Below are 17,578 nucleotides of genomic sequence, written 5' to 3'. Positions count from 1 at the left end.
CGATAATTTATTTCTTTGAAATAAAAGAGTCTTATCATCCAATCCATTTTACTCAAATTTTCTTTTCGAAGGATCGTATTTTAAAATCTTTTCAAAATTTCGACACTAAGACATTAAACAATCGATTCAGTACCAATTTTGGGCGTTACGAGGGTGCTAACCCTTCCTCGTGCGTAACCGATTCCCGAACCTATTTTCTCAACATTCGCGGACCAAAATTGTTTTTAAAGGTGACCGATCACACCACCATAAAAGATCGGTGGCGACTCCCATTTTTCTTTTTAAGTCGATCCCCGTTTTTCAAATTTAAAAATGGTTTCGACAATGTTAATGTGTCTGTAAAATCTGGATGTGTCTGTTACGAGTGAGTCAAGATATGATGAGTTCACGAAAGATGGGTATAAATATGAAGAGTCTGTGTCTGTCTCCGGAGTCATCAAAGGGGTTCGTCTGGACTAAAAACACGAACTTCTAAAAGGACAAGTCCATGGTCATAGCGTTGAAGACCATATCGTGTAAGATCGTAGCTGGTGGGTTATGGTATCATATGAAAAGAAGACTATATCGTGTAAAATCGTAATTGGTGGATTATGGCATCACATGAGAAAAATTCAGGAAGGTTATTACTTAATGTGGTTCTTTGTGTGTCCTAGGATGATAAGGGGAAAACCTCACTAAGTGTGAGTCTAGGCGAATTCCTATTGCCTAAATCACTGGGAAAGCAAAAGCCTTTGTGGCAAGTACTAGATGTAAATGATGCATTTGTGGCACAACTCTGGATAGGAAAGCCTTTCTAGTGAGTATTGGATGTAAATAATGCCTTTGTGGCAAAACTCTAGAAAGGTAAGCCTTTATGATAAACCGCTTAAGGGACGCCTTTGTGGTGAGGCTCTAAAAGGAAAGCCTTTGTGGCGAGTACTGGATGAAAAGGAAAACCTTCGTGGAAAAACTCTAAAAGGACAACCTTTGTGGCAAAACTCTGGATAGGAAAGCCTTTGTGGCAAGTACTGAATGTAGAGGAAAGCCTTTATGGCAACCTCTATTTAAGAATGCCTTTGTAGCCAATCTCTGAAAGGAAATACTTTTGTGGTAATTTCTATCAAAAGGAATGCCTTTGTGGGGAAACTCTGTAAAAGAAAGCCCTTGTGGCGAATATAAAGGAAGCCTTTGCGGCTATTTAATAAAAGAATGCATTCATGGTAAAATTTTGAATGAATAGTGTGAAAGGAATTAAGAAAGAATGGTATTAATGGTTCTCTGAATGTAAGGTAAATATATGACCCTGAGATATAGTAAGTGTAAGAGATAACGTACCACGAGTAAAAAGGACTATCCAGTGAACTTTAAAAGAAAGGCATTGTATGTAAATGAATGGGTGAACTCAACATAGTCACGAGAAATGAAAGGTGAAGCTAGAGCATGCTAGAATAAGTGGCAAATTTGATATATGTGTTATAGGCATGTATAGATAACACCCTAAAGTAAGGAAGATCTAGGCTAACTCTGTGTGAAGTACTGGGCGTAGTTTACCTCGCCCGAAAGTAGTGGCAAAATTAGTAAGTATGAAATAAGATTTAAACTTATTAGTGAAGTAAATGAAGTGATAAGACTATGTAAAGATGAGAATTAATAAGGGACATAGAAAGTGAAAAATATATAGTATGGTCAAAGGAAAGAAAAGATCATTTGAGTATGGACCTTGAATCTGGAACCTTGTAGTGTGAATATGAAAGGAATATAAATCCTTAAAGGCACAAAAAAGAAGACAAATGTCAAAAATAGAAAGAAGTAATTACAGTCTGTTAATGGAAATCTTAATGAAGTAACTGCCTGAAGGAATAAAGAAAAGTCAAAAGACACATGAAGGACATTCCAAGAAATTATCATACTCTGATATAATGAAATAGGTATTTAAGGATTATCTCACTAAGTTTTTATGAACTTTCTAAAGTTATTTCTTGTTTCAGGTTATAAAATAGTATGCATCGAGGGATGATGTCAGGGTTACGCCAAAAAGGAAGTAGCGCGGTGGGTTGTTGTACATATAGAGAAAGTTTAGTAGTGTGCTTAAGTCTAAGCATAAGTTTGTTCAGTAACATTTCAATATGTATACAGTAGGCCGAGAGATAAAATAGAGAATACTAAAATTCTATTATCATGAATTGTATATGTAAACCATACAATGTACACCCATAAGAGACTTTTTAATATTTATAGATAGAACTGGAACATAGGCAAAAAAATTTAAGTTACATCTGTTTTAGGACGTAATACCTAATACTTGGATTTTGTTTATCTACTCGAGTGGAGGGTGTTACAAGGACGACCATAGGCAAATGATTGTAGCTGAAGATGTAGTGTGGGACTCATATATAAGTGTAAGATTTTTTTTTTGTATTTCTTTTCTTTTATCAACTTACTTATATCCATATAGTGTGTAATGGTTATGAAATCTTTTTTTTATAAAGTCAAAGAAGCTAAGCAATTGAAAACTCGAAGTTTCCCTTATTATGAGCAACTTGGTTCTATTTATGCAAAAGATTGAGCCATGCTCAAACAACTGCTAATATTTTTGAAGAATTATGTGCTGAGGATATTGCCAGTGAATAAGGAAGCAATGACAATAAATGCGAATTTGATGCTTCCTTAGATTAGATGGATGTCTCGACTATACAATTGCAACTGTCTAATCTAAACAAAGTGGATGCTACATTTTCAAAGAAGAAGAAAAAGAGTTCTGAGGCTAGTGAACCAAATTCTTCTACTTCACTTATCGGTGTTGCCACGTTCTTAAGGGATAATATAAGGACAGTTGGCCTTGAATTAAGTAGGAACATTGCCTCAGAAATGCTCATTCAAGAGAATTCAAATATGATCATTCAAGAAAATGTACAAACTCTCTATGTGGTTTTAGGTGAAATAGAATATTTAACTGATAATGAGCGAATTGATATATTGACCAAAATTCCTAACCATCCAATGCAAATTATCGTTTTTCTAAGTTTAACACCTTCTATGCGATTAGCATGAGTGAGAAAATATATTTTTACCCATTAAAGATGTGGTGGTGGTGGTGGTGGTGGTGGTGTTGGATGAATATAACTTTTTGTATGCCATAGAGGGTTGTAACTTTTTGTATGTGTAGATGGATATGGTGGTGAACTAATTTAACTTTTTTTTATGTAATTGCAAGATGATATAATGACATGGATGTATGTCATAGTAATATTTTAAAAATATTTTTAAATGTGTAAATGGATGTGGTGGTGACCTAATATAGCTTTTTTTTTTATCTAATTGTAGGTTGCCACTTTTTATATGTGTAAATAGGTGTAGTGTTGGATTAATATAATCTTTTGTATGTTATTGCAAGATGATATAATGACACGGATGTATGTCATATTAATGTTTTAAATATTTTAATATAATTTAATATAAATTATTATTTATAAATTTCAGGAAATATAATAATAAAACATTTTAATATAATTTAATATAAAATATTATTTTCAAATTTCAAAAAATATGAAATAAAATATTCTAATATAATTTATAATAAAATATTAAATTAATATAAAACATTTTATATTTAAATATTATTAGTTTGATAGAAAAATATTATTCTTTAATATTAAATTGACGTGGAAAATGCATTAAAATGTTAAAGGGCATATTCATCATTTGAATTTTTTTTTCTATTACATATCTATTCATCTCAATCAAACACATGAATACTATTATAATACTCATTCTATTCCATCCAACCAAACCACTATTATGTCTATTCAATTCTATTACAACCCTATTTTATTCTAGTGAACCAAACATGTTGTAATTCTCTAGATTATTCATTCTAATCTTGAATTTTAGCATTTTTTTAAATTATTTTTTTGACACTGGAATACCACACCAATCGCCAATGCTAATATGGACCGCCATGTCAGCATTCATGTGCTAACTCATAACTATCACATTAGTGTTGTCATTAGTTTATAATGGTAAATATTGGTCAAAAAGTCTCATTGATCCAAATTGTCAGTTTAGGGGCCAATTGGTTTCAAAAAGTTGGGAAGGGTTTAATTGATTTTTTTTAACGGAAAATTTTTTGAGTACCTTTTATACCATTAAGCCTTAAAAATTCTGTTACGACCCGTAAGTCAGGGGTGTCAGGAAACATACTTCTGGGACCCCGCCTTTGTGAATCGGGCTTATTAATAGTTATTTATAATATTTTTAGAGTTACCTTATAAGTGAATTAAATGATAGTTAGACAATTTTAATTATTAGTGGTTAAAAAATTAAGTATAAGGATTAAATTAAATAGGTTATAAAATTTGTATTGATATTAAATTGCAAAGTGGGATTAGATTAAGGACTTATTCAATGAATAGACCATTACTTATATGGACTTTTGATAGTGGATGTTTATGATGATTTTATGTATATATTAAATATATAAATATATTATGTATATGGAGACAATTAGTAAATTGGTTAGAATAAATAAAATATAAAATGAAAAGAAATTGTTTAATAAGGAAACAAATAGATTAGTGGGGGGAGAAAGAAGAAAAACAATTAAAAGCTTCATTTTCTCCTTGCATGCCGAAAAGGGGAGAAGAACATTCGGCCACTTTGTTTCATGCCTTAGAGCTCAATTTGGTTAGTTTTTTTGGTTCTTTAATTTTGTGTTTTTGGAATCTTAAGATCGTGAGTTAAATTACCCAAGTTAAAAAATTTACAGTTGTTGATGTTAAAACAAGTTAGTATGGTAGGAAAATCTAAATTCTTAATGCTATTGGGGTATATTTTTGAAGTAGAAATAGAAGTGGGAAGAATTGTAAGCTAATTCATGAATTTGTGCATTGAGATTTTATATTGTAGCAAACTTTGAAATGTGGGGGGTAAAATTTTTAATTTTGTGAAGTATAGGGACTGTTTTGGTGGATTGTTATTTGTGCTGGAAATTTGGGTTGAATTACTAAGTTCATTGAGCAAGTAAAATATTTTGTGCTATGAGTTTTGTTAGTATTAACTTTTAAGAAGTTAAATGCTATAAATTAAACTAGCATGGTGTTAAATTATAAAATTCAAGAATTTAGGGATTGTTAATAAATTATTTGTATATTTGGTTAATTATGGAAATTAGAAGAAAATGTGATCAACCTAATTTTGATGTTAATGATTGAGTTGAGTAAATGTCAATTGTTGTTTAGTCAAAGTATAAATTATGATCTAAGGTTAATCGATTTAATTAAAAACAAGTATGGTATTCAAATTAAGTAATTGAACTAATTTGTTAAACTTAGATCAAGAGAATAATAGATCGAGTATCAACTGTAGGAAGGAAAAGATCACTGAGTAGGCATCTTCGATTCGTAGCATCCGCCGTATTTTGGTAAGTTCGAACTTTACAAATTGATTTAATTAATGTAGTTACTACTTGATGTTTATTATATCTCTAATATAATTGCTAATTCAAGTGAATGGAAGTATATGGATTTATATATATTAAAATATGATATTGAGTGATGAAAGTAATATTATGGAATTTCGACTAGTGCTGGGTACAATTATCGTTGGTTATCCGACTAGTGTTGGGCGCAATAATTTGTTGATTCGTTCGACTAGTGCTAGGCACACCAATGATTTCGTCGAGTTAAATGACTAGCACTGGGCACAAAATCTTAATCACGGTCTAACCGTTAGGCATTGGGTGCCATTTGTTGGAATATATATTTTGGTAAGGTACAATAGTTCATGAGATGATTTATATGTTGTGAAATGTACATTTTGGTTAATAGTTGAAAGTGGAATACATTGAGATCATGAGTTGCTTACTGCTTGAATTTTTAATTGGTTGCAGGTTAGGTATTACTGTTGTTCTACATCTCAGCATCCACAACAAATCCCGTACTCAGTGTTGGTGATGTATTTCTTTTGAGTCTTGACATGTACCTAGGATGTCAATATTAAGATAATGTCCTTTTATTTAGTAAATCCTAAGGAATATAGTTCTATAAGTTAAAAATGATTGTAAATACATATTTGGAGCTATTATGTAAATGCTTTCAATTAATGTTTGCTTAAATGATTTGGTCATTTTGGTATTAAACTTGTGATGCTTGATTAGTAAATGAAGGAAAGCTTATTTATTGAGCCTCTTGGTTGATAATTGGTTGAGAATGATTAGTATAGGTTATGAAATTACAATATTGGATTATTTGAATGCTTGAACTTTATTTGAGGTACCTATGAATGGTATATTAGTTGTAGATTGATGATGTAAATGTGGTGTCAATGAGGGCACATTGGTTAGACACTTAAGATGTTTTGTTTTGATATGTTTTTTAGCATGTTTTATTGTGTTTTGATGTTGCTTAAGATCCCTTCTAAAGTGTGCTTAGATGGGTTGAATGGTTATGCTTGTAATAGTTTTGAAAGAGCTTGTTTATAGGTGAAGTTTTAGTCCACATGGCTTGAGTCACGGGCGTGTGTCTCAGCTGTGTGTCACACACGACTTAGTAACATGGCCGCGTGTCCCCTGTTGGTTCCTTTGCATGCAAGTCAATGAGTTACATGGCCTAGCACATAGATGTGTGGGGCAAGTTCGAGAGTTACACGGCCTGGTACATGGGCATGTAACCCTACTTAGAGAGTTATACGAGTGAGGACACGACCATGTGTCCCTAGTTCAAAAGTTACACAGCCTGGGACACTAGCATGTGTCTCAGTGTGTGAGGCACACGGCCTGGCCACACAACTATGTGACCCCCGTAGTCAAAATTTTGTAACTTTTTCTTAAACTTTCCAAATGATTTCAAATTGGTCCTGAATTGTTTATAAGGAATTTTTTAGGCCTCAAAGGCTTGATTTAGGGACGATATGCATGTGAATGATTGGGTTATAATATGTTTATGATTATGTATTAATTGTATATTTAAATGTTCCGATTGTACAGTAATGCTCCGTAACCCTAATTCGGTGACAGATACAGGTTAACGGTGTTACAAATTCAAGTGTAATTGTTACCTTTATTAAAATTCTTCTTTTAAATTCATTGGTACAACATTTTAAAATTCAAAAATAATGTTGAAAATGTTGATGTGGAATTTTTTTCTAAAAACTACCCATTCAAACTCATCATGATAAAATATTTTTAGTTGGAATAATGTTCTTAAGAAATATTAATGTCAAACATTTTGATTAAAATAGTTAATAATATTAACTATTTACACTAACAATTGACATTATAAAAGTAGAGCGATCAAATTATGTCAAAAAAATTAAAAGCATAATGATAAATTTAGCCCTTAACATTTACATCTTTTGTCAATTTGACCCTTATTCTATTTTTAAAGTTAAATTTGTCCATTGACCTTTTGAAAAAGAATCAAATGATTATTAATCACTCAAAAAGAGTCAAATTGGCTTTTTTAACGAAAATACAACCTAAAACATTAATTTTAACGTGACAATATGCACTTCATGCTCTTTTTTTATTTTTTTATAATTTTATAATTTTATTTTTTTTATTTTTATAATTTTTAAATTATTTATTGATGTGACATATAAGACAAATAGTTCACGTTAGCATAGTGTACACATAGACGAACATGTGAGTTGCCACGACAACAGTATTAAAAAATTAATTTTGTTAATCAACATTGCTTTTTTTTTTAAAGCAATTTGATTCTTTTTAAAAGGTTAATTGACAAATTTAGCTAAAATTGATAATGGTCAAATTGACAAAAGATGTAAACATTGCAGGTTAAATGTGTCATTATGAAAAAAAATTAAAGTACATGGATTAAATCTTAAGTTTTAGCATAATATAAGGGTTGAAACTGAAATTTGATCATTATTTTTATAATGTAAAAAAAAGAAAGGAAAAAAAAGAAAAGGGAAGCAGGTGCTAATCTCTAATATATTTAGGGCATTCAAAACATTTTTATTGAAAAGTTAATAATATTAACTATTTAGACTAATTAATAACATTATAAAAATATAGAGATAAAATTATATTAAAAATTAAAATCTAGAGATTAAATCTTAAATTTAAAAATAATAGAAGGCCTAAAACTTAAATTTAACCGTTTCTTATAATACAATGATACCAATCAAGAGACACATGTCAACCAAAGAAACCCTTAAATATTCATTTTATATATAGTTAAATAGATAATTGCAATAATATTCAAATTCTCCTTCCTTCAAATAAGTTTAGATAAAAAAATATATAAAACAAATTAGCCTCTTAAATGTGTTAAAGTAGAAGTATAAATAGAGATCCTTATACTAAGAGTCATATATATAAATAATAGATAAATTAGTACATGTACATTAAATCAAATAACAAATTGATCCTTTTTATTAAAAATGTTATTCATTTTTACTATTCAAATCTCATGCTAATATACATGGACTAATTTTTAATAGTAAAAATAGATAAAATTTTAATAGAAAAACTCATTTACTTTTGATCTAATGTGTAAAAACTAATTTACTAATTGTTTGAGTAAAAAATAAAATGTAACTCAACTATTAGTACAATAATTTTTATGGTAATTTTTGAGTCTTTACCTATCAACGGTCACATGTTTTCATATAGCGAGAAACATTTTCTCTCGCTTTAGATTAGCATAAAATTAAAGTGGTGTTGACACATCGATGACACTAATAAATTGTTTTTTTTTTCTTTCATCATATATATTCATATTTTTATGAGTATTTTTAAAAATTCATATCGATGCCACTTGACATAATGACAAGATACAATTTTTTTAAAAAATCTTAATGATTGCTGCATGATTAGTCGAAATGGGGTGGTATCATCAGTGTATCAGGCGGCACCGAAAAATACTGTAGCAAATACCCCATTTTCGTAATTAATTTGTTCATCATCTCATTTTTATATTTAATTAGTTTTTTAATATTATTTTTATAAGAAAGTGAATAAAAAGTATTTAAAAAATAAATACAAAATTATACTATAGTACGGGATAATGTACAGTTAAAAGTGTTATCAAATTTATAAAATTTACAGAAATAAAATTGATAATTTTGTACCTATAAAAAATTCTTGAAAAATAGATGGGACAAATATAAAAGTTTGCCCTTTATTTTATTTTTATTTTATTTTATTGAATACTAGAAAATAAGAACCACAGCTATATAAATATGAACCACAAATTGGATCTATAAATTAAGCGCAAAGGCTTCTCCCTTCGCCGTCCCCTTCACCCCGTTGTTCTTCTAACACTTGTTTACACTATTTCAAGGTATGAATATTCTGATCTTTATCTTTCATCTATCATAATTTCATTCCTTCTTTTTTAATTAGAAAACATTCAGTAGAAGTTTATGCATGTTCGTATCTCTTTTTCATTGATATCAAAACCTTCCTTTTCATCCCATTCATTTCATGGTTAACCAATCCCTGCCTTTTTTTATTTTTTTTCTCACCCATTTCTCTGTTATGCGATGCTTCCTTCCACAGTTCATCAGATGAACTTTCCATCATGCTTCACCTGTTTCCTAGCATCAATAACTCTGTACAATCTATAAGATTTAAAACCCTAAACCCCTGTATCTCTCTGTCTAGACTTTGCCATTTCAAAGCGAAAAGGGGTTTCGATTCTTTAAACCAAACATCATCTGTCCAAAATAGTGTTGCAGTGTTTTGGGATTTGGATAACAAGCCCCCAAATGCATTCCCTCCATTTGAAGCCGTTGTTAAGTTGAAAACAGCAGCTTCTTCATTTGGGGTTGTAAGGTCCATGGTGGCCTATGCTAACCAACATTCGTTTAGCTACGTACCAAAAGCTGTTCGGGAGCAGAGAAGAGAGAGGAAATTGTTGAATCAGTTGGAAAATAAAGGCGTGATCAAGTCAATTGATCCATATGTTTGTAAAGTTTGTGGGAGAAGATTTTACACTAACGAGAAACTTGTTAACCATTTTAAGCAAATTCATGAGCGTGAGCATCAGAAGAGGGTGAATCAAATAGGATCTGCTAGAGGGAGCAGAAGGGTGAAATTGGTGGGTAAGTACTCGATGAAAATGGAGAAGTACAAAAATGCCGCTAGGGAGGTTTTGACACCGAAAGTTGGGTATGGTTTAGCTGATGAGTTGAAAAGGGCAGGGTTTTGGGTTGGGACTGTCTCAAATAGGCCACAAGCTGCAGATGTTGCATTGAGGGATCACATGGTGGATGTGATGGATAAGAGGAAAGCCGAGTGTTTGATGCTCGTGTCTGATGATTCTGATTTTGTTGGTGTTTTGAAGGAGGCGAAACTGAGGTGTTTGAAGACGGTTGTTGTGGGGGATGCCGATGATGGGGCATTGAAAAGAGTTGCAGATGCTGGGTTTTCTTGGACAGAAATATTGAAGGGAAAAGCTAAGAAAGAGGCAGTATCCGTCGTGGGGAAGTGGAAAGACCGTGATATCTTGAAGAAACTAGAGTGGACGTATGATCCAGAGGTGGAGAGGAAGTTATATGACTCTGAAGGTATGTTTGATGATGAGAGTGAGGATCTGGATTTTGATGGTAGTGATGATGGAAACAGTTCTGATTATATACATAAGGAAGATTCTGGTGCTTGGTGGGAGTTGGACACTGAATCTGATGCTGATTCTTCCAAGTCGCAATAATAATGCAGATGTTGCCTTCGCCATCGTAGCTTGCCGAGTTCGTATCAAGTTATCAACTTGGTTACGTTAACGTCTGCATTGTGATTCTGAAGCTGGGTTCGTTCCTTGAGATGAAATTCAGATGATCCCTTTCTGACTTTTAGATAACTTTATTGAACATCTTAAACCATATTTCTGACTTTTAAAATAATATAATTATTCTTTTGTTCTTACTTTACAATGAGTCATTCGTGCAATCTTCAAGAAGTTTTTTCTTACCATATGCGAATTCCTAGATAAGAGAGATGTCACAGTGGATGCTGTAAATCTGATGCCGGACTTGGTGAAATTTGACATCCTTAAGAAAAGGATCTTATGGTAGGAGATTAGATGCTCGAGGAAGAAAGGCATCGGCTGTATTTTCTGTGGTTTGCAGTACATAAAATGCAAGATGTAGTTTTGTCGTGTTCATCTATATGTAGACGAAGATTAAACGTTGGGACCTAGTTGTAGATAATATAACAGCAATGATTAATAAATACTCGTATTAATGTTCCCTTTGCTAGGATGATGTTTGCTGCTGCAAAATAAAAGGGTTCACTTGTTTAAGTGACCACAAATGGAAAAATGATACACATAATTCTTTTCATGCATTTGATCATGCTTTCAACATTTTGCAAGTTCCTAGCTCAAATATTTCCCTTTTTTTCTCTTCTTTTTTCTTGAAACAAGATAGTTTTCAAGTAAAAGTACAATGGAGGCCTTCGTATTAGGAATCAAATTGTATTTTATTTTTTTTACTAAAAAATGAGCAAATTAGTATATTATGTTAGATTGTTAAAAATTAATAGAATAATCAAACAATTACACATGATACATGTACCTTATTCTTAAGTATGTACAAAATCAGTTTTTAAAAGTAAAAATAGATGAAATTTTTAACTAGACTAATTTGTTCTTTAATCTAATGCTCAATGACTAATTTACATATTTTTTGAATAAAAAGGGCAATACAACTTCTAATACAAGGGGCTTTGTGATACTTTTACCTAGTTTTCAATAATATACTACACCATAATGCCAATGCCGTCAGAACAATACCATGGCTATGCAATTTAAAAAGTTTGACCTGCTTAACCAGGTCATTCTGTGAAATGCCTAGATTCAAGGCTAAACGAAATAATTGGTCTTATTTGAAATAAATCCTCACTCTTTTCCATCCTTTGTACTAAGCAAAACCTAAGGATGTGTACTGCTTTCTCCACAACAAGCTCTGCAAACATGTGCTTTTTCATACTAAAAATTGCGTGTTATAGCTACGAATTTGAGACAACATAACCATTCTAAAGGCCAAGTAAAGAATACAGCCAAAACAAATAAGTTAAGACATCATACATCTTCAAGATTTTCCAACCAAAACTGGTAGGCAAAACCAGGGGAATTCAATAGACAAGATATCATTTAAAAGCACATTGCAGCGGTTGCGATTTTATTGAAATAACTGTACGGTTGAGAAAACAAAATGAACCAGCAATCAGAACATCTTTTCGATCCATCAGTCATGAACTGTACAAGGCTTAAAACTGCTAAAAGAAGCTTCCAAGAGAAAAGGAAGCAACACGTGGAATAACAACTAAAATGCTGCTAGCTTCCCATCACTACGAATTGGGAAGAGATGCCCACCCTACATGCAAAGCAGAACAGCACCCCTACTTGCATGATTATATCAAGCAGACGATGAAGTAAATGCTCAATAAACGACAAAAGGAACACAATAGAGAAGTAATCAATATGAACTAAAATGAGAAAAAAAAAGAAAGATTGAGAAAGTTTCACTAAGAACTCTTCTTCTTTGACCCCGAATAAAAACTGAGGTACCATCTCACGAACTTCTTCAACCCTGCCTCCAAATCAGTCGCCGGCTTGTAACCGAGCTCCGTCATTGCTAAGGTAATATTGGCGTGTGTAAACTCCACATCCCCATTTCTTGGTAATGGCATTACTCTCTTCTTAGCTTTCACCTTTAAAATCTTCTCCAATATACTAACCAACGTACTCACAGGTACAGGCGAAGTATTCCCCAAATTAAAAATCCTCAATTGTGCATGCCCTCTCTTCTTTCCCCCACTCCCTGTACTCTTCTTTGCCGTATCCAATGCTCCCAAACACCCTTTCACTATATCATCGATATAGGTAAAATCTCTAGCCACACTACCCTTATCTGGTGATTCATATACAGTGATAGTTTTACCTTTCATTATATCTTTAGTGAAAAAGAAATATGCCATATCGGGCCGACCCCAAGGACCATAAACCGTGAAGAATCGCAATCCAGTTATTGAAAGTCCATAAATATGATTATACGTATGCGCAATTTCCTCACCGGCTTTCTTTGTAGCAGCATATAAACTAGCAGGTTGATCAGTTCTATCTTTCTCTGGAAATAGCACCTTAGAATTCAAGCCGTATACCGAACTTGAAGATGCCCAGATAATCGCCGGTTGAGGGTTGGCCGATTTCGAGACTTCCAGTAAGTTCACAAATCCAGCAATGTTACTATGAACATAAGATCCTGGGTTTTGCATAGCGTAACGAACACCTGCCTGAGCTGCTAAATGCATTACGTGAGTAAATAAAACGGCATCGAACAGTTGCTGGAGAAGACCCTTGTCGTTGATGTCGCCTTCGACGATAAAAACCCCAGCTTTTTCGAGGATCTTCTGGCGTGCCCTTTTCAGGGTTGGATCATAGTAATGGTTAAAGTTGTCAAGGCCAAGGACACCGTCTCCACGGCGTTTAAGAGCGAGAGAAACATGGGTTCCGACGAAACCGGCGGCGCCAGTCACAAGAACGGTGTGACCGGTGGTAGAGCGAGGACGGGCAGATTTGCGGATTAGTTTGTGGGAAAGAGAGAGTGGGGTGTGGTGGGACCCAGTAGAGAGTTGGCGGCGCGGCGATGGTGGGGAAGAAGGGGAGGAAAGTAGGAGGAGGAAGACAAGGAGGACGGAAAGGAAAAGGGTGGAATAAAGGGTTAGGGTGGAATAAAGGAGGAGGAAGATGCGGCGGAGGAGTTGAAACGGAAAGCTTTGTCGGGTTTGTATTTGCCAGGAGTGGATGGAATGTTGTCAAGGTGTGACATTTGGAACAATACAAGATGGGATTTAGGATTAGGGTTCAAAGTTTTAGTGGTGACGGCGGTGGCAATAGCGGCGGCAGTGGAGAAAGAGGAGGAGGAAGAAAGGGAAGGTTTGGCTTTTTTATACAAATAACCTTAAAAAACAAATTAATTAACAAAATGACTTGGAAAAAAATTATTTAAGGAAATGACCTATTTTGATCAATGTAATTTGGTGTCCCTGATTGGTTAGGTAGCACCTTCCACTTTTCAGTTAGCATCTTTAACTAATCATTAGGTTTTAAGTGGTATTTATATTTTTTTAAGATATAAGTAAAAATAATATTTGTATTTTCAAATTTACACGAGAAAATACAAAAAAAATATATTTCTATAGGTACAGCCGGTATGCCAGGCGGCATTAGTGAAAATTAAAAAATAGGCAAAATAGAAAGAAAGAAAAGAAAAGAAATAATTTCAATAATTTATTTTTCTGTTTCACTTGTTTTTTTTTTTAAATTTTTATTGGTGTCACCAGACACACCAATGATACCCATAAAAATATTATTTTTTTTGTATTTTCTTTTGGTGTAAATTCGAAAATACAAATATCGGTTTTTAAATTTATATATTTGAAATGTTATTCACACATGACAAATAATTGCAAATTTAATTTTGTTTGGTAAAAAGAAATTGAAAGTAGATATTGGGTTTAAAAAAACATCATTTATTTTAGTAATTGATAGTTATAATTGTAAGATATAGGTATTTGAATGGTTAAGGTACAAGTCTTGTTATATATAATTGTTTGAGGCCCTAGTTTTATTTTATGTGAGTTTTACTTCGATGGACTGATTTTAGTCTAAATTATTGGGATTCTTAGTTTATTTGTGTTTTATATTAATTTGATTTTACTTTGAAGTTTATTAGGCATGTATTTGTAATTATATTATAATTGTATTGTATTTATATTGTAAACTCCAAAAAAGTCAAGAATGATCTCTCTTAGTCTCCTAAATAAATAGTGCTGCCTTTGGTTGGGTTTGAGTAGAGTGGTGGCTTTGAGGGGAATGGAAAGGGATGAGATCTCTCTCTTAGAGGAGGAACTGATTTAGTTGTCCGTTAAAAGCTTGCTGGTAGTTACAGATGGAAAACCGACGTTATGCATTGTGCGGACAAAAAAATCTTACAATCCAAATAGTTTTCGAGATCAATTAGAAAGTATTTGGAAGACTAAGAAGAAATTTGAGATACAGGTGACAAGACAAATTTTATTTTTAATTTCATTTGAAGATGAAGAGGATCTGGAGTTGATTTTGGAGGGACGACCATGGCTATTCTGATGGCAATTGATTATTTTTTATAGATTATTGGAATCGATGGAACGAAGCACAATCAGATTGGTGGCGTCTCCTTTTTGGGTCAAAGTGAGTCCTTGTCCTCCGAAGTGTGATCGAAAGGATCTTATCCATGCAATTGGATCCACCTTTGGGGGAGTGCTTAGATCTAAAGTCAAAAGTGATTTTTGTAAGATTAAAATGCAGATGAATGTGCAAAAACCTTCTAGAAGGGGGATTTTTATTCTGACTGAGTCGCAATGGAGAATTTGGGTCCCTTTTAAATATGAAAATTTGCCTGGATTTTGCTTTGGGTGTGGACGGAAGGGGCATAGTATTAAGGAGTGTATCGAGGTCACACTAAAGGTTAAAGGCCTGCCCGAGGATGAGTTACCATATTCGTTGGCTCTTAAGGAAAAATTAAATTTATTGGGTAGGGAGAGTTTAAAGCTAGGATCCATTGCGAGGAAATCAATGAAGCAATGGTCATATACTGGAGCAAATGACGAAAATGTGGCAACGCAAAATAAAATCAACGAGGTCAGTCCATTTTCTAGGGGTAGAGGCGAATGTCAAATCGACGAAGATGGGAGCTGTGGTGGAGTTTGAGTCTGACTCGGAAACTATTGGTGTGAGGAGAGATTTTAGAAATGGCTTGGCTGATAATGATTGTGAAACTGATAAAATTCCATCTTTCTAGGACTTTGATTGGGAAAATAGGGATCATGATTAATCTCTTAATGAGATAGGGCCCAATATGAAAGTGGATGAGGTCCAATCTGAGGTCATACGTACTATGGAGGATAGTCCTTAGAATATCAAGAAAAGTTGGCGGAGATTAATCAAAATTATTACGTCAAGACAGAATCAGTTGGATGGTGTTCATGGAAAAAGAAAAAGGACATGGGAGGAATTTGATAGGTTGGGGAATTTTTTCCAAGCATTGAGAACGGAAAAAAGAGAAAAAATTGTTTAGAAGGATTCAGATGATTTAATGACTATCGTTACAGGAAGGAATTCTTTGGAGCAAGATTTAGCTTCATTTTATCAGGGATCGGCGGCTGCCAAGAGATAAGCCGACCGGGCGTAATGAAAATCATATATTGGAATATACGTGGTTTAGGGAGTTCACGGGCAGTGCATCATCTTCGACATGTGTTGAAGCAATTCAATCCCCAAATCGTCTTTTTCATGGAGACAAAACTTAATGGGAGAAGGATGGAAAGGGTGAGGAAATGTTGTGTTTTTATTAATAGGATAGAATAGGGGCTAAGGGAACTAAAGGGGGCCTTTGTTTAGCATGGAAGGAAGAGATGTCTATTGATTTGGGATGTTATGCATTGAATTTTATTGATGTGGTGGTTAGGAGCTGTGAGAAGGATTGGCACTTCACGGGTTTCTATAGTTCCCCGTTTGCAAGTCAGATGAGTAATTTGTGGAATGATTTTAAAAGGCTAGGGTTGAATAATGATCTCACGTGTCTTGTTTGTGGAGACCTTAATGGAATTATATAGCTTTTGAGAAGAATGGGGGTTTACCGATGGAAAAAAGGAGAATGGAGTTGTTTAGAGAAACGTTAGAGGATTGTCAAGTTTTTGATAAAAGGAGCTCGAGGCCATAGTTTACTTAGGAGTGGGGAATATGCCTGAAACAAATATCAGGGAAATGTTAGACAAGGGGTAGCAAATGAAAATTGGTTACAGAGTTTCCCAAATACATTGATTTGTCATTTACCATATTCTTCCTCAAATCATTGCCCCCTACTAGTACAATTGGGTCATGAGGGAGGAGGGAAGGTAGTTAGGGATTTTAAATTTAAGGCTTTGGTGGACTATGGAAGACTAGTTCGAAGGGGAAGTAAAAAAAATGGGAAATGACTAATGGGGATATCTTTTCAAAATTAGAGAGGCTTTGGTTCGGTTTGAAAGGATGGGCTAGACATATTAAGGGGAAAAGGAATGAGTTGAAAAAGTAATTGACTAGGAAACTAGAGAGCTTAATGGCAACCGATCGTGACGATGATAATTTGGTAGACCTTATTGATACAAAAATTCAATTAAATATGGAAATTGAGAAGGATGATGTGTTTTGGGAGCAAAGGGCGAGAGCAAATTGGCTTAAAGCTGGGGATAAGAATACGTCTTTCTTTCATAAATTTTCCTCTCAACGAAGGAGAATGAATACTATTAAATGTTTGGCTTATGGTAATGGTAGAGTGACTGGGGATCATAATGAAATGGAGAACATAACGAGGAGTTTCTTTGGGAATCTTTTCACATCAAAAGTGGGGGCAATGGGGATGGACCATATTTTAGCAAGAGTTGAAAAATGTATCTTTGAGGAAGCTAATATGGCTTTAACTACAACATATAAGGAGGATGAAGTTTTTGGAGCTTTGAGAGATATGGGCCCTACTAAGGCACCAGGGGTTGATGGTTTTCTGGCTATCTTTTTCTAGAGATGTTGGCATATTGTGGGTAAAGAGGTAAGCCAAT

The 17,578-nt window shown here is 33.5% G+C and overlaps 2 protein-coding genes across 2 annotated transcripts; one reads left to right on the top strand and one right to left on the bottom strand.

Annotated features, from left to right (window-relative positions):
- Positions 1–9,204: 9,204 nt before the first annotated feature.
- Positions 9,205–11,185, top strand: LOC107913309 (uncharacterized; the record flags this gene model as incomplete). The annotated part of the gene is made up of 2 exons (XM_041104013.1): positions 9,205–9,281; positions 9,605–11,185. Coding segments are annotated over 2 exons (1,125 nt in total), but the record flags the coding sequence as incomplete, so codon positions are not given.
- Positions 11,186–12,088: 903 nt separating this feature from the next.
- On the bottom strand, positions 12,089–13,986 carry LOC107913308 (UDP-glucuronate 4-epimerase 5-like). The gene is given in 2 exon segments (XM_041104012.1): positions 12,089–13,713; positions 13,716–13,986. Coding segments are annotated over 2 exon segments (1,302 nt in total). The 5' UTR covers positions 13,771–13,986; the 3' UTR covers positions 12,089–12,466.
- Positions 13,987–17,578: the final 3,592 nt, after the last annotated feature.

The sequence above is a fragment of the Gossypium hirsutum genome, chromosome D11, assembly GCF_007990345.1.
Source record: "Gossypium hirsutum isolate 1008001.06 chromosome D11, Gossypium_hirsutum_v2.1, whole genome shotgun sequence".
In the NCBI taxonomy this organism is placed as follows: Eukaryota; Viridiplantae; Streptophyta; class Magnoliopsida; order Malvales; family Malvaceae; genus Gossypium; species Gossypium hirsutum.
Note: the sequence above shows the minus strand (reverse complement) of the source record. Positions and strands in the feature narration are given on the sequence as shown.